General features: G+C 41.1%; 1 protein-coding gene across 2 annotated transcripts in view; it reads right to left on the minus strand.

Moving 5' to 3' along the window:
* MALRD1 (MAM and LDL receptor class A domain containing 1) overlaps positions 1-25,670 on the minus strand; it is a 234,181-nt gene that overhangs the window by 193,468 nt on the left and 15,043 nt on the right. For both annotated transcript variants that reach the window (XM_079948258.1, XM_079948259.1), the window contains 4 exons: positions 19,004-19,123; positions 18,127-18,273; positions 9,749-9,894; positions 4,595-4,690 (listed from right to left, as the gene is read on the minus strand). In XM_079948258.1, coding sequence (XP_079804384.1) covers positions 4,595-4,690; positions 9,749-9,894; positions 18,127-18,273; positions 19,004-19,123 — 509 coding nt within the window. The remainder of the gene's footprint in view (positions 1-4,594; positions 4,691-9,748; positions 9,895-18,126; positions 18,274-19,003; positions 19,124-25,670) is intronic.

Consider the following 25,670-nt stretch of genomic DNA (forward strand, 5'->3'; position numbering starts at 1 on the left):
ATGCCATAGCTTGCATACTGTATGAAACAAGCCTATGCTTCAGTTAACCAATTGGATTGGGTATAAATTCTTTCTATGTGAAATCTAAGCCGCCTTCATGCATGAATTACATGAAGAGGCTATGGGGCTGCATGACTGCTCCCCTTGCCACATGGTCTACTGTGTATGTATTAGGCATGAATATTTGTGTGCCTTCCACATGAACTGGAATCCCAATCCTGGAAAATTCTAGTTCTCATTGAAAGCCTAACACCTAAAGGTCTATCCATATAGGGTTTCCCCTGCGGATATCCATGCCTATTGCCCAGATGTCAGATACTGAGCCAGAAAAAGCTGAATGAGCTCAGGGCCAGGGGAAGCCCTGAAGCATCTTTCTGCAGATTATGCCCATTCATGTGTATAATGCACATAGGGGCTCCAATCAATGCTCAATTAAAAGTTGTTAAGATTGTTGGCTGCTTATGAGGAACAAATCCACATGAAGTCACTGGGACTAACTTCCAGGTAAACACGCATATATTGATTTGGTTGCACTTTCGTAAAGGCCAAACAGGCTCATGTAACTCCATTTTCTAACATAATTTCCACTTGTGTAATATACACAAGCGGATCAATTCAAGAGCCCTTTAAAATGATGAACTGTTGAAATATATTCAATATTACAGCAAACTGAATGACAGCTGGTGCAAAAAGAAAGGACAAGTTAACACACACCAAAGCCATTAGCAGGGATGGAGAGGTAAGTACTCAGATTTCCTATCTTTACAAATCTCCTTCTTTGGAAAGCTCACAAGAGATCAGTATATAATCCATTTTGCTTCTCTGCTAAAATTCAGTCAGAGCCTTCCTATAGGCCTTTAACCCCTACAGACGTGAAATAAGGTACTTTACCTTCCTAAATCTTAGTTATAATTGTGTCAACAGGGCCAGAGTAAGTCACAGTACACTGAGGTGAATTGCAGAGCAGATCCCAGCTCAAGTACTATCCAAATACAGTGGTACCTCGGGTTACAGACACTTCAGGTTACAAACACTTCAAGTTACAGACTCCGCTAACCCGGAAGTAGTACCTCGGGTTAAGAACTTTACTTCAGGTTGAGAACAGAAATCGTGCGGCAGCAGCGGGAGGCCCCATTAGCTAAAGTGGTACCTCAGGTTAAGAACAGTTTCAGGTTAAGAACGGACCTCCGGAATGAATTAAGTTCTTAACCAGAGGTACCACTGTAGGTAAGCACTGTTGGTTGCCCTTTTCAGCCAATGCAGCTTCCTGATTTTATTTTTAATGGTTCACAACTGAAATTGTTGATTTTGAGGACTGCCCCATTGCACTGCCCAGTACAATGAAGTCAGCATTGGTGCATACTGGCATGCCTTCACCAGTCAGCTTTGACATCCCTCATCACTTGCAAGGCTCTGGTTCAACCCTCAGAAGATAGGCTGGGCAAGGACAACAGATTAGTAGAAGGATCTATCCATTTCACTTCTCTCAGTTTCTCATTTTTCCAACCTTATAGTCGGTTTTTCACATGTTGCAACAATTTGTGATTATAAGCAAAATCCTCATGAAAATCCACTTGCATTTTAGTGTGAATTTCTCCTAATAAACACATTTTATATGTAGTACTAATGTACACATTTCTGCAAGCAATTTCCCCTAATATAATGCATTTTTGGATGTTATTTTCACCAACACCTTCATTTGTATGCACACTTTCCCTAAGTTATGCATTTTTTTAAAAAATGCTGCTTGATTGGAAATCTGTATTGCCACAATCAGAAAAGTGCAAATTTTGAAGGATAGATGTGGTTCTATTTGCATATTGTTGAAAAAACTGTGAATTTGATAGATTTGGCTTTTAATGTGTACTGAATCAAATTTCTCCTCTGTCCCTACATTGAGAGACCAATGGGGAAATGATATTGCAAACCAAAGTTATACATTCTCCTGCTACCTTAGAATATTTAAAGTAGCTGACAGGGTCTCTGAGTTGCAGTCTGGCAACTCTTATGGGGAGAGAGGAGGAAAACACTTTAAAAAAGAAAAGAAAAGAAAAAGGAATCAAGGATGGTATTTGACAGGGTCAGATATTTCATTGCTTTTATTCTCTGAACTCTATATCCACAATGCACAGACTAGTCTATCTCCTAAGCAGTTCAGTTAATGTAGTTGCTCAATCAATTTCAGAATATATATATATATATATATATATATATGCGCAAAAAACCATATTGTTTGTAAATAATGCTCCTTTTAGGATTCAAATAAGGCATGAATTTCACAACTGGATTAAAAGTAGGAAGGAACATTGTACTGTACAATATACTCAGTAAAAAGTACTATTAAAAAATAAGTTGGAAGGAAGGAAGGAATTACAAACAAAGTAATCCGTTTTTGTTATGCTGGAAATTGATTTGACGCAGGAAATTGCCTGGAGGTAATTTTCCTGCAGCATGTTTTTAAGTGCCAGGTGTGCCCATAGTTTCTGAAATTCCATTCTGCCCTTTTAATGGAAAGCTTAATCCTGCAACAGCACTGGCTCACTCACCTAGCAGCAACTGGCTGGCTGAATTTAAAGGTGAAATAAATTGGAGCTGCTGCTGGCAGGTCCACTTCTTGTTACACTCCAGGTGATTTCTATACTTGGTAGGCTCTGGGGGGGGGGGAGAGAGCCAGACCAGCGTGGTCGTTAGAGGGTTAAAGCAGGACAGAGAGAACAGGATTCAAATAGATAGATAGATAGATAGATTCTTTATTGTCATTACACAAGTGCAACATTGCACAAGTGCAACGAAATTGGATGCCATCCCTTAAAAACAACAAAAGCAAAACAACAACAACAACCAAACAAACCACATTCCAGCCACACCCACACCCACACCCATCAAACTCCCAGGTCACACTATCGAGTTACAGCATTTAAAAAGGCCACAGCTCTTGGATAGAAACTATTTTTCAGTCTATTTGTCCTTGACTTGATGTTTCTATATCTCCTGCCAGAAGGCAGTAGTGCAAACAGACTGTATCCCGGGTGAGATGCATCCTGCAGGATGTTGTTTGCTTTCCTAAGACAACGGGAACCGTACAGTTCTTCCAAAGATGGGAGAGGATGACCAATAATCCTTTGGGCTGTGGTTATGACCTTCTGGAGCACCTTCCTCTTCCTAGCTGTACAACTGGAGAACCAGGCACAAATACAGTATGTGAGAATCCCCACTGAGCATGAAATTCACTGAGTGGTTTTGGCATCAGTCACTATTTCTTGGCCAAACCTACCTCACGGGGTGCCAAGAGGAAATAAAGGGGGATAATCATCTATGTCATATACACCAGAGCTCATTGGAGAAAAGATGGAATAAAACATATTTAAGAAATACATAAGACTGAAGAGTTTTAAGTTAGATATGGTAACAGGCTTACTGCAACACAAAGTTACTTTCTTGCAGGGCAGCAGTTTTGCTCCTGGCATGTTAAGAAGGTCCTCAGTGGCCCATGCGCAGAATTTGTCTCAGGCTTCTGTGTGAGGTGTGAGGTGATATGGACTGGACTGTCAGGACCTATGCATGTTCTGCTCCCTCCCTCTTTCGTGAAACCTGCAGCCTAGTCATCAAATACTTGGTGGAAACTTGAGCGTCAGTGGTACAGGCAGATCATTTTAGAACGTGGACTTAGTGGTTGCAATGAGCCCCCCTCTGGACAGACTTGAGTATTACTGCAGTTGTGTGGCACACACCATCAACCTTTTCCCTCTTCCCCCTCCTGCCATTCCATGCTTAACAACTACTTCTAGATTCACAATATGCAAAAAACCAAGAAGTTTATCAACCCTTATTTTATTTTATTTTTAGAAATACACTGAGCATATTTAGCTTCTTAGTTCAAACTTGATTACATCATAGTATCAGCAGGACTACAGGAGGGAAATGGGGTTTGCTTCCGCTGCCCTGATGCTAAACATATTGACTTGGGTATAAGCACTGTTTTGCTGTATAAAAGGATAATATCTTGGCAGGTAAACATTTATTTTTACTTTTATTTTTATTAGTATTAGTATTATTATAATAATAAATTATAGTACTTATAATTAATATTTATTGAAAATAATGATTACCTGTCCATGTACAGCCACCCTGGCTATAAAACAGGGGAATCTGTTTGTTTGTTTCTAAAAAGAAGAAGATAAGATGGCAGGGAGACCAGCATGAGTCCCAGTGCATGCCCATGCCAGCCTGAGTGCTGGTGTGGGGTCTCTTGGCTGTTCCTTCCACAATCAGCCACTCTCTTGGTACTCATTTGGGGCTCCCTTGGGCTGGGTGGCCCTGGACTTTGGTACCAAGGTCCAGCCCGAGCTGCACCACTGCTTGAGATACTTGAAAAGGAAGTTGTGGACCAAAGAACTTTGCCTGCCTGTTCTGTTTTCTTCTATGAACTTTGCCTTCCTGTTCTCTTACATGAAATACATTCTTCCAGCTGCAAGCATGCATTAGTTCATAGAAGAAAAATCCTAGAACATGGAATTCTCCATATATTCAGCAGCACCTCTAATTCACTGGGATCAACTTTCAAAGTGGGGATGCTTAAATGTTTTTCTCTTACCTTGGTTTTTTTAAGATCTGTTGGTATCTGTATTTCTGCTTTCACCCACTCATTGTTAGTTGGTGCACAGGCTCTCCACAGCACCACTTGTTCATCCTGACAGGAATAAGACACATATATGTTCAAAAAATTACATACTGTCAGGGGTTCAGGAGCAGAGGCACAGGGAAGAGAGGAGATGGAGAGCGAAGGGGAAGAATCCGAGGGGAGCGTAGGAGAAGAGGACAGTGGACCGAGGGATTCCATGAGCCTCTCCAGCGAATCGGAAGATTCACAGAAGGGGGCGCCAGTGGCCAGGGGTAGGGGGTTCCCAAGGGGAACGCCCCAGGAGCAAGGGGGCAGCAGGGACTCCCAGAGCAGTAGTTGGAAATCAGGACCAGCTTCCCCACCAGAGCAGAGTGGGGGGGAAGAGTCCCAAGGATCGGGGCCAGTGCATTCCCCACCAGGGAGAGAAGATAAGGCAGGGCTGACCACACCTCCATCGGAGAGTCAGACAACGGAGGGGAGGTCAGATCCGGCAAGTATCCCGGAAGAGGGAAGCAGTGACAGAAGTAGTGTAACGGTCAGGAGGAAGGTCACTGGGTTGGCGCGAGAGGCAAGTTCAAATGTACAGGAGCGCGGGACAGCAGAGAATGAGGATTGGGAACCGGGTCCTAAAGCCCGCCGGAGGGAGGGGGAGGAGCTAAGCGACTCAGCGTCGGAAGAGTCCAGAAAGGGCAATGCCCCAGCGGGCAGGAGGACCCAGAGGAGGAGAGAGCAGCGTAAAAGGTGGAGCAGGGCTAAGATCTTAAACTGGTGTCATAGGGGAGGAGACTCAGATGGTACTTCGCCGGTCTAGGGTTAAGACGTAGAGCTGCGCGCTGCGGCTTTGAAATGGAAACTGAACCTCAATAAAGACTTTTGTACATAACGACAGCCTCGCGTTGGTCCTCTGTGAGCTGGGACCTAGGGGCAGCTCTGACACATACATATTTATAAATGTGCATCCATTTTATCTATGGCTTCTGTCAAACCACTTAAGTTCAGCCTTCCCCCAACCTGATGCCCTCTAGATATGCGGAACTCCAACCCCCATCATCCCTGACCATAGTAATGCTGGATGGGGCTGGTGGATGTTTTGTCCAAAACATGGGGAAGGCAGCAGTTTGGGAAAGGCTGGCTTAGCCAAACTTTCTGAACCATAATCAGCCTGTCACTGCTGCCTGGAGAAACACATCTTTCTGTACTTCGTTGCTGTGTTTACTGCTCTGATTGCACGGACTCCAGGGAAGACAAGGCATTTGCAGTAATTAGGCACAATAATTGAGCAATTATCAGGAGATATCTATGTAAATGTAAAATAAACTGCAATGGAAAGTTACAAGGCAGACAAAAAGACAAATGTGGGGTGGTTTCCCCACATGAGACAAAAGGTTAATGGGATTCTACTCTGCCAATGCTCATGAAACTTTGTTTAGAAAACAGCACAATCTTATGAATTTCTACTCAGAAGTATGCCCCATTGAATTCAATGTGACTTACTTCCAGGAGATGAAGTATCTGTTTTCCTGCACCTTACACTGCATCGTGTGCCCCAAACACAAGCCCTAAGCTTTTCTTTTGTATAGGTCAAAAAGAAGCTAAGACCATGGAAGCCAAAATAGCCGGAGCAGTTCTAGCTGTGCCTCCTTCCAGGACAGGGTGAAGAAATATGGATCTTATAAGAAGTGATTTCACTACAGGGTTGCACGAGAGACAAGAGGCTAAGAAGTTACATAGGTCATGGACAGAAATATCTAAACCTGAGAGTTTCTTGGCAGGACCAGGATATTCCATAAAAAAGCTAAAGGACCCCGACAGATAAGTCCAGTCGCAAATGACTCTGGGGTTGTGGCGCTCATCTCGCTTTACTGGCTGAGGGAGCCAACGTTTGTTCGCAGAGTTTTTCCAGGTCATGTGGCCAGCATGACTAAGCCACTTCTGGCGAACCAGAACAGCACACGGAAACACCGTTTACCTTCCCGCTGGAGCAGTACCTATTTATCTACTTGCACTTTGAGGTGCTTTCGAACTGCTAGATTGGCAGGAGCAGGGACCGAGCAACGGGAGCTCACCCCATCACGGGGATTCGAACCGCCAACCTAGGCTAGGTTTAGACCAACCTAGGCTCAGTGGTTTAGACCACAGCGCCACCCGCACCTCTAGGATATGCCATAGGTTATATATAATTCTATAAGGTCTCCTGAGGTGGTCGCTTAAGTTGGAACATAAAGTACAAGAAAAAAGAAGGCACCCGGCAAGGTTCCTATGATATCAGCCCTGGCCAATCCAGAGGGTTCAGATTCCCTGTCAATCACAAGATGGTGGTTTACACACCAGTTTTCTTCTACAATGGAAATATTCCCTGGGGCCTAAACTATATTGCCCATGGTGCCATGGTTTGGTCTTGGTCGCAGGACTCTGAGGCTCTTGGGTCAAAGTTCCTTACAGTTCAAAAACCAAAAGTTTTATTATATTGCACATTACTTGGTAGCATTGCTGCCATTATGGAATGAAAAAGAACAAGTTCTCTTTGTGCCCTGTCAGCTACTTCAATTTGTCACTGTTCTCTTAAGTTTCATTTGCAGGTTGAAAAATCAGACCTGTCACAGTTTTCAAGGCTTTGCTGCTCTTAAGGCAGCAAAGGATGTGCTAGTTTGTGTAGTATATAAACTAATTCCTTAGGAATGTGACTTCACATTTCACATAAACTCTAGAAAAAAATTAATTGGATGGAATGAAGCTATTCAGTAGTCAGAAAGGGTCAAGCTCAACCCCATTCAAGAGGTGAAAACTCCCCTGCTTTGTTATAATACCTCCAGGTCAGAAAGCCTAATTTTGTCTCCGTTCCCATCACAAAGGCTTGAAAACACTTTCCACTCCTTCTAGGAAGAAAAAGTAAGTAATTTGGTAATAGATCATCTAAGTGTCACTGTGTTCTGAGCACTGCCCTACAGTTCATCAGCTCCATTGGTTTCCATCCTCAAAAAAATGTTCCTGGTACCTTTGTGGCTCAATTTTTGGCTGCTTTTTTGAAGGTTCATTTGTCATCAAGAACTCTGTGCCATAGGTTATGGGGTTACATTAATTCCCCTAACCTCAAGATTTTGATCTTAAAACAGCAACAGCAACCTTGAATGCCAGGGCAGCAAGAAACAGGGTGGATAGCGGATAAATGCTAATAGCAACTCTAGCTGAACCCACAAAGCAATTGTATTTTGACTGGGAAAAGAGTATAATGACTGAATCATAAAAAGTGTAAATAGGCTGCTGCAAAGAAAGGTCTGAGATCTGATAATGTATGCTGTCAAAATTATATTTGACTATGTATATCAATGCCTATTTTCAGTTAATTGATTTAATCTCTGTGCCAAGTCTTTTAATCTCTTCCCTACTTTATTTACAAAAATTGTGCCTAATTGACCTATGATTTTGGTTAAGTACTTGGAGAAGAAGAAGAAATAATTTTAATAGAATTCTTCTGAGGCCACAGGATACATTGAATATATGTGACTTGCTGGCATAAAACACTTAATTTGTTTTTGCTTTGTTTGTTCGTCTGTGGAAATGAAACTCATAACTCGACTTGCAAACCCTTTCTTCTAGCTAAAGAAGAAGAAGAAAAAACCATGGTGCTTTTTTGCCTTTGAACATACAGGCATAATTTAGTTGGTGAGCTTTTTTTCTATCATTTACTCTTTTTCTATCACTTTCTCTCCATGCCATAGAATTCACAGATTTCTTTTGACTCTGTGAGCCAATTTACATGTTACAGCCCCACATGCAAGTTGCTGGGAGGGAAATCCATATGGTGGGTCTTCTGCAAGGGGAAAGTAACATCACCTGCGACATGGATTTTCTACATCACATGGTGAGCCTCCATACTAGTGCCACATATTTATTACAACAACAAAAAAGTGCCCTGTATCAAGTCAGATCAACATTCCATCTACTTCTGTATTGTCTACATTGAGTGCCAGCAGCTCTCTATGATTTCAGACAGGAACCTTTTCCAGTCCTGCCTGGAAGTGCAAGGATTGAACTAAAGATCTTTTACAGGTAAATCAGATATTTACCAAGGAGTTTCAGCCTCTCCCAAGTTAGCCTGAATTCTACAGTTCCCCCCCCCCCCCCGGCATGGGATTGAAATGTCCATCTCCTGTTTTCTGGGTCAGTGCTCTGTCCCTGTGAATCATTCTTCACAGTAGCTGACAATGATGTGCAGGTACTCTATACAGTGTGAAAGATCTATATAGTAAATGGCATGGTGTGCTATCAGCTCCTTTGCGAAGCTACTACAAAAGCAATGCAGGAAGGTGGTAGACAAATGTATTCTTCATTGCCTCTCTTTCGATTATTCTGGAGAAGGATAAGATCTACAGTATGTCCTGCCTACAAATATCCTTTCCCTGGCGGATGAAATTGATGAAATATGCAGAAATGGCTAAATTAACTAATAGAATAAGAGGTTAGGAAGAAAGAATTTTTAAGGAAGATTGGAAAAGATTTGCAGAATATTAGGAAAAAAAACATTGTAAACAAATTAAGGTGTTAGCAGGTTTAGAATAAATTCAGCAATATAAAGTGGAGACAAAACTGAAAAAGGAAAGAATACAGATTGATTAGAATATGCAGTGGAAAGGGGTAACTAAAACGAACTATTAAAGGGGAGGGGAAAGGAAGCTGATGTTAAATATATGATATATGCTTTGGTGAATGTAAAGGTCTGTAAAATTAAGAAATTGTATTTTTTAAAAAACCACAAATACCCTTTCCCCACTACTGTTGTTGTTGTTGTTGTTTCCATTTCAAAAAGAATGTATGAAATCATTCAGGGAAACACAACATTGAAGCCTGCAAAAACAATTAATCCTATTTTTAAAAAGTGTTTGTTTCTGCAGACATGTTCCATCCTTCCAGCTTTTCTGCTGGAGCTTAGTATATTATACCTTCCTACTAAAAATGCACAAAGAACTTATTTAAAACAATGTGCTACTATTCAATGGTTTCTGTAAAAGCTTTGTTCCTGTTCCTGGAGAACTGGATGAAAAAGGAAGGGAGATTGGGCATGTGCTGCAAGAGAGGAAGTCTGTTTTTCTGTCTGAAACTGAATTATATCCACAATTTTTTACTCACCGCATCAGTATAAAGTACTGCTTTGAGAACACTGTTATCCACCATGGTGTAATGAAACCAAATATGGCAGTTTTCACCAAAGCAATGACACATTGAGCCATTCAGAGTTGGGCTTTCATATGATGTGTTGACCCATTTATAGCAGCCTGAAAAAGAATCTCTCCATTAGTTTTTCTAGAAATAAATGATTTGTTCCTTTAATATTGATGATGATAACAATGATAACAATTTATAGTAACCTTATTTCTAATCTACCTTATATCAGATGATCTCAGAGATGGGTTACAATCCATAAAATGACAACACAAAACCACAAAAATCAGTACTCATTAATAATCATAGCCAACATAAAATCAATGCTCAGCAGTAAGAATCAACATAGTTAGCTCAAATGCAACTGCAGGTCATGCTGCCAAAATGCTTGGTGCCAAAATGAAGCCAATGAGGACTGGTCCCCAAGGGGAGGCCATTTCACAGCCAGGGTGCTACAGCAGATAAGGCCTTCCCTAGCATCTCCACATGTATGCCCTACTAAAGGTGGAACACAGATGAGAGCCCCCCCCCCCCCAGAGATTTTAATGCCCAGGTACGAGTATGTGGGGAATGGCACTACCTCAAGTATTGAGGTCTCAAGCCATTTAGGGCTTTAAACACCAGCAACAAATTTGAAATCAGACCAGAAAAATCCTGGCAGCCATGGTCCAGAGATGGCTAAAGTGTGACTTTCCAGATGTTGCTGGTGTAGACAGTACAACCAATGATCAAGGGTAAGTGGAATTGCCATTCAGCAACAATGGGAGGGCCACATATTAGCCACCACCGCCATAGACTTAATGCTATACAGGCATCGCGTCTGCTCAGCGGCCAGTGTGTTGTCTCCATTGTAGCTTTCATTTGAAGAAGTCCTCAGGCCCTTCCACCCTCCTAATATGGAGCAATCTGCTTCCATTCTCTATGAGTTTCCACGTATGATTTATACTGGAAATATAAACAAATATTTTCAAAATAAAATGTTTTCAGCTTTTAAAAAGCTATTTTTCTGACGAAAGTACCAAAGGAGGTGAGATCTAATCAGTGTAAGACCCCTGCAGTAGTTTCATAGCAAGGCATATTGTGCAACCAAGTTGCAGAAGCACACGGGTTTACAGCTAAAGCTGTAATTTCAGATCTTTTTGACCTTTTGCTCCCGATAACAGGATTTCTATGGAGGCCTAAGAGAATGACTTGTGTCCTTCATATTCTCCTTTAACTATCTGAAATAAAAAGAGCAGACATCTGTTCTTTTAAAAATATATGATCACTTCTTATTCTTGAATCATTGGACTATCCGGCTATTTTCAGAAGCTGATAGTTAAAATCTTCTAACACTTCACCCTTCGGCTTCTGTGAATATCATTATGGATGGGAAATAGAGCGCTTGTTCTCAGAACAATTTCTATCAAACAAAAAAGATGGCCCTGTAGCCAAATGGGGCAATGGCAAATTCTAAAATGAGGTCAGGCATTTCTCTTTTTCCTGCTGATCTGCTGTGCATCGAGTCATTTAATTTGACCTTGGCACTAAAGTACACCGGATGGCGATGCTAATTTGAGTTGATTGGCAAGGCAGGAAAATTTTAAGGCAGTAGTATCCCTGGCTTTCTGGCATTTTTGTTCATGTGGCTCGCTGACCTCTTCTTCACTTAACCCTGGTTCAAACAGAAGTTCAGGGCTCTTCTTATCTACAGGACAATCAGTGTCAGGATGGGAACATTTTCACAGCTTCCTGCTACTGGAGATTCATAGTTTGTTGATATGAATTTTGAGAGTTTCTCATTATTAGGGCTTAAGCTCCAGGAGTGGTTGTTCTTGTGTAAACCACAGGCCCTCTGTGTTGCATATTTCTCTCTTTTTCCTTCATGACAATTTAGGGTAGCCATTCATGAAGTACCAGCCCCCCCAAAAAAGAGGCCACAGGTTTCCATATGCTAAATTACAAACCGCTCTTCAAATAGTGGGCTGTCCTCTGTAAAGTAGGGCACAAGGCTACCCTTTGCCTACTGCCCAGGTTGTAGAACCAGGGCCACTAGCAGCACACCAACATGTGATTCAGAACATTGTACAAAAGAAAATATTGGGAGGCTACAACTGACCATGCCCTATATTAGCGTTCAACATATTGTTGTGCATCACTCCAGTCTCTGAGAAGTGAAATATTCCAGGGATTTCAGGCGCTTACCCGGGGGTCCATGTTTCCTTTTGGAAATGAGCCACAGTGAAGACTGTGTTGTCTTTATGATATATGATTTATTTGAACAAATATACAACCTGAGCCTACGATGGAGGGGTTCCTAGCACCAACACCCCAAGAGAGTGTTGCTTCTGCCATAGGCATGACCTTGGATCCAAACTGACATCAAACATCACACTCTGCTGCTTTGTTTCTCAGTCACATAACTCCTAACTCTCTAAAGTCCAGCTTTATCAGTTGAGGAAAAGGCCCGACTCATTTGCTGTCTCACACCAAGCCCCTTTCATCCTCTGTTTTCTTAATGGCTCATCTCCCAGACTATCACCTCATTTAGGAAATTTATTCTGGTTTAATCAGCTTTTGACATTTGCAGATTCCAGGGTATTAGAAGTGTCTAGCACACAACTTACTACACATGGGTCTGATTAAATTCTAACACTTACTGACTCCAGGAATTTAGAAATGTCTAGCACCCATGAACTCATAACACTATTGTCCATGTCCATATGTATGGGAATCTGCTTATTTTTACTATCTGGCAATATAGCAAGGGTACTTTTACCATATACCTGCTACCAAATGAAAATGGGGAAAGCAGGGGTGCAGTAAAATTATTCTCACCATGCAGACTGGCTTCTAGATATTAACTTCCCATTGTGTGATTGCAGCACATTGCAATATGAGACCTCAGGCTAAATGATTACAAGTTGCCATCCATGCTGGTGTATAACATTGCTGTCATGAATATTCCCATGGTAGAAAAAAAGATACGATCACGGTAACAGATCAGCTGATCCATTACATTTAAAATGAGGCTCTTAGAATGAGAGTTCTTTAAAGGCTGAACTACATGTTAGGTTATTGGGGGGGAGGCCATTTGTATTGGAAGGAAAGGCAGTTGCTATTATCCGATGCACAATGTTCTCCCAATCTGGGTTAGGGCTCTACACCAATTCCCTGCCAACACTCTCTCCCTCCCACTGCTATTTTCCCTTAAAGCTCCCATATGTAGTTTGACCATTGTGCAAGGAAAGAATTTTCTTAGGTACTGCAAATAAGTTAGATGGCACTGCTCTGGTTCACCAGAAGCAGCTTAGTCATGCTGGCCACATGACCCAGAAGCTGTCTGCGGACAAACGCCGGCTCCTTCGGCCAGTAAAGCGAGATGAACACCGCAACCCTAGAGTCATCTGTGACTGGACTCAACAGTCAGGGGTCTCTTTACCTTTTTACTCTGATCTTAACACCAACTTCAGTGGATATAAACAGATAATTGCATTGTCTAGCAAAGACTATGCACAGCAACAAATTAACAGCACAATTCTTTGTATGTGTATTCAGAAGTCAGTCCTATTGAGTTCAGGATACCTTAATCCCAGGTAAATGTGCACAAGACTGCAGCCTAAGACAAAATAGTGGTTCCTGAATAAACACAAATATTCAATGATAGTAGTAAGTTCCTCTGCACTCAGGGCATAGGTTGACATTAATATGGCATGGGTATTAATAGGGGACCCCCCCCCCCGGCACTATTTCAATTTCCTTTTTTAGAAACTTGAGATCAAATAGCTCAAAGACTGTATCTAGGAAAAAAGATTAGATTTTATTCAAGCAGGTTTTCTAATCTCACTCATTTGTATGCATCTGTGTATCAAAAGCCCTTGTTAGAGAGTTATGCTTTGAGACGGCTATATCCTTGAAGCTCACTAGGCACAGGACCTTGCATCTCATTTTGGAGCTGTCAGTAAACTTTCCCTTGACAATAATTACCACTTTAAAAGGACTAAGTTTACAGGTCAGTCTTTGATGAATGAATGCTATGATAACCCAGCTTGCATGTCCAAAGGGTAACATTCTAGGCAAGATAACATGAGCCAGATTTTGTAGGTGTACTCACAACAGAGCACTTAACATGTTGCAGCACTCAGGCGGCCACTGAGAAATGCTTCCACATGGTGAGAGGTCCCTACAGTGGGTGAACGTAAGGGGTTCGGAACATGGATTTGCCTTATCACTTGGGAATTCCCTAGGCTAATGGAAATACCTTTTGCCCCAAAATGATTTTCACATGAGTGCTTCTCAGAACTTTCCATGTGAAGAGATTCATGATTAGATGTACTGGATTAGGGAATCTGTTCATTTAAAAGGAGGCAAAGAGAGAATCTTCTCAAATCCTGCAAACCAGGGCTTATGCTAACCTCCACTGAATATAAACAAATATTTGTATTGGCTAGTAAAGACTGGTTGATTATCCCACTCTTTGTCTTTGGAAGCATTATGAGGGACTGTGAGAAACATCATGGAAAAGGACTAAGATGAAACTATGAAACTCCCTTGTTATTTTTGTTTAAGTAATCTTGTTATATTTATAGTATTGAAATGTAGGTTTTTTACCTCCTTTCAACATAATCTATCTCACAGGGAGTCATGTACACTGCCCTAAACTCACTTAGATGAAAGGTGGGATCAAAATGTAATAAATAATCAATGAAACAGCTCCCAGAAACATTTGTCATTAATATTATGTAATCTGCATTAATTGGGTATTTTTTGACATTATTGTCAAATCCTGGCACCCAATGAAATGTGTGCATGTTTAAGGGGCCTTGTTTAATGTAGGGTAAGTCAAGCCAGTGTAAACAGGAACTGAGCAGGAACAGCAAGCATGCACTGCAGATATTTGAGAGGATATTTATTTACTGAGACAATTCATGAGTGCCATAAGAAGCACTGGTGGATGTTACTGCACTTGCAGGTGTCAGGTAAGCAACCCCTGGCATAGACTGTGGGATAGGCTGGCAGGGATGGGGACAATGGGCATGGTTTAGTTCTTTCCCTTCATATGATTAAAATCACATAGAGGGAGATGTGTAAACAGGGCTATGGACAAATTTTAATATCAGCGTCCTGTACAGCCATGTGAAAATGCTGCATAGACTTTCACTGGTAAATAGAAATACATTTATTCCTTTGTTACACTTTTGGATTTTAAAGCAACGCCCTAAAGTGGCTTGTGCTTGATACAGTTTTGCTCTAATGGTGTACATTCAGATGCAATGAATTAAACATTTCTGGTTTTCATACCAAATCATGTTACATGTTCTCAACTATCAATGAGCAGTGAGTTTAATCTAATCACTTATGGAGAAGGCAGAAAAAAACAATGTATATATTTCACCAACTTAGATTTGGGGAATGCAGTCTAATCTGCAATGGTCGAATAATCTTAAATAGCTGGGCTTTGTTTTTTGTTTATGTTTTACAGTGCAAAAGGAAGAAAATATTTGCTAAATACAATACTAAACCAGAAGATACTCTCTGTTGGGTGATTAAGATTTTTACTACATAATTTTATATGTTGCTAAAATGATGTGCTTATTCTGAAACTCTATAATTGTTCACTATATTTGCAAATAGCTAATAGGAAAGAAAAATCCAGTAAAGATACCAATTATAACAGCAGGAAAACAACAATACCGAAAATGCTATAAACAAACAGGTAATAGATCTCTTAACATTAGGACAATTAAACTAGCGGCCAGCATTCTGTTCTTTAGTCCAAGGACTCCTTTGATGCAAAGCTCATCCATTTCAATAAAGTTCCAACTAGCGCAAGTGCCATAAAACTCAAGAGTTTAATAACACAGAAAATAGAAATCACACAGCTAGAAAAATATCAGTCAAGGTCAGGAAGAGAAGTTTATTATATGTATGAGTACATTAAAAGACTTGCAAATATTCTATAATCAATTTTGTTTCATGAATACTGTTGTCCAGTCGCCTTCATGAATTAATTTTATGCTCACTCTCTATGTGGGAGGGGGCTTGAACAAAATTAGAAAATAAAACATTTTCTTTGCAAATCTCAACCTCAGCAAGCCGCCTTTGAGAGTGGTATGTGACATTGAGAGGTTTTTGTTTTGTTTTTTGTGCTTGAGCTATAAAGCTGATCTCTGTTATCCATTTATCCTCGGAATAAATAGAAGGAAAAGAAATGCTTGGTGTCTGAGCTATCATGAGTGAGACTGAACCAACTGAAACCTTGGGGTAAAGGTAAAGGTAAAGGTAAAGGTACCCCTGCCCGTACGGGCCAGTCTTGACAGACTCTGGGGTTGTGCGCCCATTTCACTTAAGAGGCCAGGGGCCAGCGCTGTCCGGAGACACTTCCGGGTCACGTGGCCAGCGTGACATCGCTGCTCTGGCCAGAGCCAGAGCCGCACACGGAAACGCCGTTTACCTTCCCGCTGGTAAGCGGTCCCTATTTATCTACTTGCACCTGGAGGTGCTTTCGAACTGCTAGGTTGGCAGGCGCTGGGACCGAGCAGCGGGAGCGCACCCCGCCGCAGGGATTCGAACCGCCGACCTTTCGATCGGCAAGCCCTAGGTGCTGAGGCTTTAACCCACAGCACCACCTGCATCCCAGAAACCTTGGGGTACATTCCTGAAATTATGATGTTTCTATGCATCTTATACTTTTCTGACCTTAAAGTGCTTCAGCAGTTATTTTAAGATGAAACACTGAACTATATATGAACATATAAAGCCGCCCTACACTAAATGTGACAGTTGAATCTGAATAGCTCAGCATTGCCTGCTCTGACTGACGGCAACAGAGAAACCACAGATAAGAGTACAGTGGTACCTCGGGTTACATAAGCTTCAGGTTACAGATTCCACTAACCCAGAAATAGTACCTCGGGTTAAGAATTTTGCTTCAGGATGAGAACAGAAATCGTGCTCCAGCGGCGCAGCGGCAGCAGGAGGCCCCATTAGCTAAAGTGGTGCTTCAGGTTAAGAACAGTTTCAGGTTAAGAATGGACCTCCAGAACGAATTAAGTACTTAACCCGAGGTACCACTGTATAGGATCTTCTCTGTGCAAAGAATGTGTTCTAGCGATCTGCTGTGGCTCTTCAAACTTAGTTCTGTTTATTTTAATAATGGTACCTGTCAGGGGACTGCCATCGGAATGGGGGAGGCAGGCAGGGGAATACCAAGAGCCTCCGAAGCTTCTGAGAAGCAGCTCCTAGTCCGGCAGTGGAGAAAGCCACGCCTCGAGCGGAGTGGGGGGGGAGGGGATAGCCGAGTGAAGGGGAGGCTCAAAGATGCCTCTGAGAGCAAAAACGCAGCCGGCCAGGAAGCAAACACACCGCTTCCGTCGCCCTGCTTGTGCAGAGGTTTGAAACGTAAGGAGGGGGAGGCGGAGATTTGGGGTGTCCAAGTTCTTATGCTGGGGGAGAAACCGGAAAGGGGCACTCCCGGAATCTGCACGTGACTGAGACAGACATGAACTTTGGGTTTCTGCACTGTACATAGTTTGCACCAATAAAACCTGTAAAAGACAGGTCGGAGTCCTGCCTGGAAACTCACAAGCAACCACCACCAGCGCCTGACAGTACAGAAGCTACTTTCTAGATAAGCATACAAAAACATATTAGCTCCTAAAAATATAGAGATCATGGACACAAGTGACGGAAGCAAATAACATGAGGCTAATTCACTTCTCTCTTCACGTTTAGGCCCTCCCTTCTTCAACAAGCCTTCAACAACACTGCACTATGAACCTAAGGAGGAAGGGAGAAGAATCCCACGCAAAGGATTTGGTCTTGGGCCAAGACAATTCCCTGCAATGGATCTGCAGGCAACATCTATGGAAAGCAAACTCACTCACATATCCTTTTCACAGCCAAGGCTGGGCAGTCACTGCTGTAGCTCTTCTAAAGAGCAGAAGGTCTCCCTAGATTCCTCTCCAGCTGGAAAGAGTAACAGAAGTTGCAACCTAGGAATGGGATAAGAATTTAAGGAAAGGGTCCTCAACTATGTGAGCATCCCTGCTCAGAATTCATGCCACCTGCTGCCATGCTTCACTGGAGGGCAGGGTAAAGGTAAAGTACCTTTCAAAGACAACAAGAGGAAGTATAATAAAAATTAATTACAATTAACCAATGAGCAAACAAAAATTGGAAACTGAACAAGGGGGAGCCTTGACTATCATACCTCATACTCTGAATATGTTCCTTTCATTGAAATTTCTTATCTTTATCTGCAGTTTTTTATTCTATATTCATGAAGGTCCTTCTTTATATATAAAAAATGATTACCACAGGTTTCACATCAGCTGACAAATGCATATTTAATTCATTTTTATTACCATTGCTGTCATTGCTTCTATCTTTCAGAAGAACAGATTTTAAGCCACGATCATCTAATTCTTTCACAGGAACCCAGGAAACATGTTCTGCAGATGCATCAGAATTCCAGTCACACACGTGAATCTTAAAACTGCAGTTCTGTTGAACTGAATGAAAGAACAAAGTGTTACTCCCCTTTAAGCTAATTGAATCTCACATTACTTTCATTATTGGGAGATTCATTGTTCCTTCAATTCCTTATATTCCCTTTCTTTGGGCTCCCACATAAAGAAAATATTCAGGGTGCCCCTGAATCTGTCAATATGTTGCGGGAGGGATTCAAACACATACCAGAATTTTGGAATTGCACAACTAAAGTCTGTTGCCCCAGCACAAATGTACTTCTAAAAAAAAAAAAATGAGCTTTTACATTTTGGAAAGGTAGGACAAAATGCATTGCAATGTGTGGGATGAGCAAATCATTAGTGGGAGGAAAAGCAAACACCCCACAAGCAAATCAGGGTGAAAGCTTGTTGTTATATAATTGCCTCTTAAAATAATCAGAATAAATGCTCAATAAAGACTGGTTGTAGTCTATCTACCATATAAGCTCTTTGGCAATAAATAAATAAATTAAAAGGGGACAGAAAGGGGGCAGGGTTCTGGCAAAAATGGTTTTGGTAATCCCATCCGCCACTGAATGCAATGGTTTTGACTATACACAATTTTGGCTTTAGGCGTGAACCCTGGAACATAACCCCTGTGTAAGTTTACAGGTGCTGTTTACAGAGTTCAGCAGCATATGACCATGTAATAAAAATAATGTAGACTGGGTGTTATTTTGAAGAGATAGTTTTATAAATTAATTATAATGAAGTTATATTCAATAAATCTTACAGCAGAATCCTCCGTGTGTGCCACTGAAAGGGATGCCAGAAGGATTACTGAAGTGCTCTTGATCTGGAACTTTGGTCTCTTCACAAGCATGGACCCTCTCCTTACACAGTGAAGTATCTGCTAAGAGCAAGATCAAAACTTTAAAAATAAAAGTTGAGATTCCTACATACAAAATCAGTATTATGGCTACATTGAATTGAAGCTTGGTCACTCAAAATCTCTTTCGATTTTTCAACTGCGCAAGAACAGTTAAGATCCAACTCATCAGGTAAGATCAGTTTTTCACAAGGCACAGCCGTGGAACAATGGAAAAAGCTCTTGGGCCCAGGGGAAAAGCATGGATGAGCCCTTTGAATATAACTAAGTAGCACTGCTTCTTAACAAAATCAAATAATATGCTGGATATGTTTAGGTCATGCACTTGAGAAATAGACATACATAGATCTATAAACATGAATGTTCATGGGGGGAAACTGCAGCAACAAGGGAAGAACCCAGCTCTTTGGAGCTATTAGAAGCAGCACTACTTGACAGGGAGGAATTGAAGAAACTTGCTTTCACCCTTTCTGAAAAGAACATAGTGTGAAAAATAATATTAATTTATTGAATTGCTTTTGAGTGGAAATAAAGCTACATGGAAAGGGCTAAGAATCACCTTCACTTCCACCATTCCTCCACTCAACACTGCAACCTCCCATGACCGACTTTTCATTTTTAAAAAGCCAAGACTTTGGTATACGCATTTGGATGTAATGTGTAGTGTAACTTGCCCCTGTGGGGCCCAGAGGCATTTCAGGGGAAATGAAAATGGCAGGTGTAGCTGGAGCTTCACTGCACAGAACACAACTGCCAGACCACTATACAAAGATTTTAAAAGGGGGAAAGTGGGGGGGGGTAGCTGTGGGCATTAGACTCGGTATTCCCACACTAAGTGTTGAAACTGGGACTATTTGCTGCCCTCACCATTTATTGCTGTCTTTGGTAGACATTTGGACACCCACTCCCAGACTGCTGAGCCTGAGACCAATACCCTGAAGTTTGACTCGAATGGCACCACTATCTAGTGCATTAAACATTAAAAAAAGAACATCTTCTGTATACAAGATTGCCTTCAGACAGCTTGGAGACCGGATAACTCCATACCATCCAACATTTCTCCAATAAAATAGGGACCTTCTACCATACCCTCCAACATTTCACCAAAGAAAATAGGTACATCCTAAGGGAAAAGAGACATTCTGGGATCAAATCAGAAACCAGGATGGCTTCTCTAAAACAGGGATGTCCCTGGAAAATAGGGACACTTGGAGGGTTTGCTATAATGGCTGCCTTGCATCAGCAGAATGGACTTTTACACACTTTTACTAGGCAGGGCATCAACTTTTTTTCTGAACTCCTTACCCACCACAGTCCCCCATGCCACACAGCAAGCAACATTTAAGAACTGGAGGACCCTAGAGAACAACATGGGACACCACAGTAAAGGCCACAGTAAACAGTGACACTTGGCAAAAATTGGGTTGTCTCATTGTCCTCGTCCCGTCCCCCCCATCTTATGGAAGCAGAAGCACTAATGCAAGGCCACCATGGATACAACCTGAGAAGAATAGCATTTCCCTTTTTCTTTCCAACTTCACAAGCTTCTTGACAATGAATACTGTGCATTGCTCTACTATAAATTAGTTTTGACAACTGGTGAAGCCAGAAAAAAAGAAGAAAAGAGAAATGATCAATAAATCATTTGAAATGAGAACTGCTTCAGAAATAAATCAGGGTTAGTAATGGGATGTTTATAATAGATCTATAACAATATTCCAAACTTATTTGAGCCATTTTCTTGTAATCCTTAAAGTTGCAAACATTGTCCCCTCTGGGCTACATGGCTAAGCACTGAGTAGCCAATGTAGTTGTATTACTTTTTTTCTCTTCTCCAAGGCATTCTACTTTAATTTTAATGATATGAAAGAATCAATGTGTCATTTGCCATCTCTAAGTACACACAGAAAAGATGAGCTCATTGTGCATGCTAACTGCTTTGAACAACAATCTATATCACAGAGGAATGAAGCATAGAGAGGCCTGTCTCGTGGAAAGTCAATAAGGACCACACTTTATTATTTTAATTAATTAATTACATTTATATACCACCCTTCATCTAAAGATCACAGGGTGGTTCACAATATAAAAACATAAAAAATGCATAACATAGTAAAAAACAAAAACAGCAACCCCAGCCCACACACATTTTAAAATACCATAGATTATTTAATTAGCCAAAGGCCTGGGAGAAGAAGAATGTTTTTGCCTGGTGCAAAAGATAGGTAATGAAGGTGCAAGACGAGCCTCCCTGGGGAGAGCATTCTACAAACGGGAAGGCACTGCAGAAAAGGCCTGTGCCTTGGAAGTCGAAGGGAATCCGTTCCAAAAGTCCGTTTGACTTCTGAAACATTCGGAAACCAAGGAACAGCTTCCGATTGGTTTCTGATTGCATAGGCACACCAGAAACAATAGCGGAAGTTCCGTCGGATGTTCGGCTTCCAAAAGAAGTTCGAAAACTATTGAACTGAAAAAGGTATTTAAATATACCTTTCTGAAGATACCAGAGGCCTTTCTCTTGGGTATTGTCGGCCAATTGGTGTCAAAGAAGGATAGAACTTTCTTTATGTATGCTACAACAGCAGCAAGAATACTCATCGCAAAGTACTGGAAGACGCAAGATCTACCCACCTTGGAAGAATGGCAGATGAAGTTGATAGACTATATGGGACTGGCAGAAATGACCGGCAGAATCCGAGACCAGGGGAGAGAGACAGCGGAAGAAGATTGGAATAAATTTAAGGACTATCTTAAGAAACATTGCAGTGAATGTTAGAATGACATTGATTTAGAAATTATGGGGTTTTCAGCGGTAATAGATAAAAAGAAAAGAAAGGTTAAAAATTAAATTAAAATTAAGGATAAGGATTTGCTGAAGCAATAAAATAGAAATTGGAATACAGAGAGGGGAGGTATGGGGAAGTCGGGGAAGTAAGTTATAAGAAAATAAGGTACGGAAATTATACATGTGTTTTTTCTTTATTTTTCCTTTCTTTTTTCTGTTTTTCTGGTTTGTTTGTATTATTGTATTGTGTTGGTATGATAAACGTTAATAAAAATTTTTATTAAAAAAAACAACAACAAAAGAAGTTCGAAAACTAGAACACTCACTTCCAGTTTTCGATCATTTGGGAGCTGGAATGTTCGACCCCCAAGGTGTTCGGAAGCCGAGGTACAACTGTACTTGTGTTGCCACCCTCTGGACCTTTTGTGGAGGAGGAACATGACGAAGGGCTTCAGTTAGTGATTTCAGGGTCAGGGCCGGTTCATATGGGGAGAGGCAGTCCTTGAGGTAATAACTTTCTTCTACACTACTACAAGATGAACATGCCCTTGAGCAGTAGGACTCACTTTTCTATTTTTCTTGGTAGTGCTAAAAGAAAAGGATTCCTTCTTCAAAGTTTTTGTTTTGATGTCAAAATTTGCAGGTTGAATGAAATAAAGCCTTTTGTCAAACAGCTATGCAAAAGACAAATGAGTGAGTAGTAAGGAATGAGATAGGTTTTAGGTTATGCTATGCTTCTAATAGGTTGTGTTATATTCTGGATTATGTATGTTTTAATAGATTATGTCTGAATAGGATGAGAGTGTTGGAGATATGTGCAAATGTGTATGTGAATCCGGTCTTGGGTGTTTGATTTTCGTTGTTGTGTATACTGTGTATATACGGACAATGACAATAAATTTATCTAATCTAATCTAATCTAAATGTTTAATGCATGTTCTACAAACTGATCACAATTCAGAGCAAATTTTTTGGGTTGTATTCAACAGTGTCGCTTAGCTCAAATCCAAATCCAAACTCTAGCTGATGGTAAAGCTTCCATTAGCAGATCTGGAAAGAAATCATTCTTCAGTTATTCCTCCTCCCTCTTGCAGCCTCACACCCCCGGCCCAGTAAATCTGCTCCAGAAGGGTCCCCAACTCTCTGGAGCAAATTGAGGCTATGGGGGCTGCGGAGGCGGGAAGAGAATGGCCAGAAAAATGGTTTCCTCCCAGTTCTGCTAACAGAAGCAAAGGGACGGCACAATCCCTTGTTTTACCAAGCTCAGGGAAGCTTCCAGACTTTACTGAACTAAAACTCAAGCAGAAAGCAGATTCAGTTTCTGAACATCAACAAGAGTTTGCTTCCATGTTCTTGGCAAGGTCTGACAGTATTTCAATAATTGTTGAATTAGCAGAGTTTTAACCATTTTGGATTATGCAATTATACTGAAAAAGCCACCATGTAAGATACAGCCGCCCCCCACTTGAGTGCAATCAACTTGCATTTCCCGGCGAGGCCGGGAAATAATTTAATTCAAACCCGGAAATGGCAGGAGAGAGCTGGAAAGTCCTCGTGGCTAGCAAGGAGACCCTCCTAGGAGGCTGAAGAGGACATCAGTGAGGGAGGAGGAAGCCCTGAAGAGACCCGAGGTGCAGCAGGTCTTTGTTTTGGCTGCTCAGGCTACCCGCCTAACAGCTGACATGTGGGGTAGTGTAGCAGCAGCAGCAGCCGCTTTCCCATGCATCCTCCAGCTTCCAGTCAACCCCAGAGCTTCAACTCTAGATATTTTTGTCTGGATTGGCACGAGAGTGGACAGAAAGCTGGAGATGAGTAGGGGGGCAGGATTTGGAGGCTTTTTTAGAGGGTGCTCCCCACTTTATGGGTTTCCGGTCATGCATGTGGGGGCCCAGAATGTAAGTGACAGGGATGTCTGTGCAATAAATAAACCCCTCCCAATCTCATGTCAATTAATTGTAACTTAAAAAACAACAACACCAGAGCCAGGCCAAAACCACAGGACAAGAGAACATATTAATAGAGAATAATATAGGCCTTGGGCTGAAACTTGTCATGCAGCAACAAAAGCTAAGAATTAAACTGAAAGAAGCAACAAGAAAGATTGTTGAAGGCGGGTGGGGGATACACTGGAGAGGCTTAAATTTCCTAGAGATATAGGAAATTGCCGAAGTATTGTGATAGGAAGGAGCCAGATGCAACACCAATTATCTGGAGAAAAGCAAATTAGGGTGAGCAGGCCTAGAAGAGATTCTCAAGGGTTCTTGAAAAAGAACAGTACCTGGAGTGGGAAATCGCTAATTTAAAGAGTGAACAGCATTTCCACAGAAGCCATATCTTGCGGATGTGACACACCACAGCAATTTCATATATCTGATATCTTATTATTTAGCTCATATATACTTGTTTCCATCATTCTTTGACTATAGTAACAAGAGACAACTTGCATATGTGAATCAGTCATTATAAATTAGTAGCATAAAATATTGCTCTATGTCAATCATAGAATCTTAGAATTGGAAGGGACCCAAGGGTCCTCTAACCCAACCCCCTGGAATGCAGGAACCTCAGCTAAAGCATCCATGACAGATGGCCATTCAACCTCTGCTTTAAAAAAAACCTCCAAGGCAGGCTAGTCCACCACCTCCCAAGGGAATCTACCTTTTCAAAGAGAAAGCCAACACTTGGGCCTAAGTCATCAAATATTATGAACATATGTACATGAATGAGTCTTGGGCAGATGCTTTATACCGAGTCAAACCATTGGTCCATCCAACTTATATTGTGCACATTTGATTGGTTAGGGTTGCCATATTTCAAAAGGTAAAAACCAGGACAACTCGAAAGCTGTTGAGCATTTTTTAAAAAACAAAAATACACCCCACCCCACCGGCAATTTTGGAAATCCCCCCCCCCCGACATCAATTCTGCCTTTGAAATCCTCATAATATCTGGGGAAATCTGGACATAAGGCTGCCCCAGATTGGTGGTATCTCTCCAAGGTTCAGATAAGAGCCTTTCCCAACCCTACCTGCAGATGTCAGAAATTGAGCATATAGTCTACCTCTGAGCTACAGAGAAAATATGCTGATTCACGATAAATCTGAAAACAATGGAAAACTAAAAAAGAAAAAGGAAAAATCTCCTTTGTGTTCTACAGTGCCTAGATTAGAGCTGAAACTAGTATTTTTAATTATTCAAAAACTAATCTTTTTTCCAATTGTATTAACATTTTTAATATGAAATTTCAAATTCATTCATGTTCATTTCACATGAAAAGTCAAGTGGTTTATATTTGCTGGTGTTGCTTTAATATTTTTATATTATAAAGCATCATAAGCTACCAGCACTTACATATTATCAGGAATTATATACCATGCAACTTTCAAAGCCACCGAATACAAAATACTACTGTATGGCTGCAATCCTATACTCACTTACTTGAGAGTAAGCCCCATTTAACTAAGTAGAGTTTCTTCCAAGTAGACAGGTATGTGGTATATGTTAGCTTAATACTGTGAATTACTAAACACCATTACGCAGCAGCTATTAATCATAGCTAAATCATTGAAGCTAAGCTATCAAATACTGTCAAAAGGCATAGAAGAACTATAAAATATCATCAATTATCAACTGTCAGATAAGGAAATTTAATACTACAAATATTCAGCAAATATTTGGAAAAAATATAACACAAAACATTCACAGATAATTTTCAGGAAAAACTTAGGATGCAAATTCATTATAGTTTGTCTTTGTGAACAGAAAATGGGCTGTGATAGGGACCAA

This window comes from Podarcis cretensis (assembly GCF_951804945.1).
Source record: "Podarcis cretensis genome assembly, chromosome: 12".
NCBI classification, from domain to species: domain Eukaryota; kingdom Metazoa; phylum Chordata; class Lepidosauria; order Squamata; family Lacertidae; genus Podarcis; species Podarcis cretensis.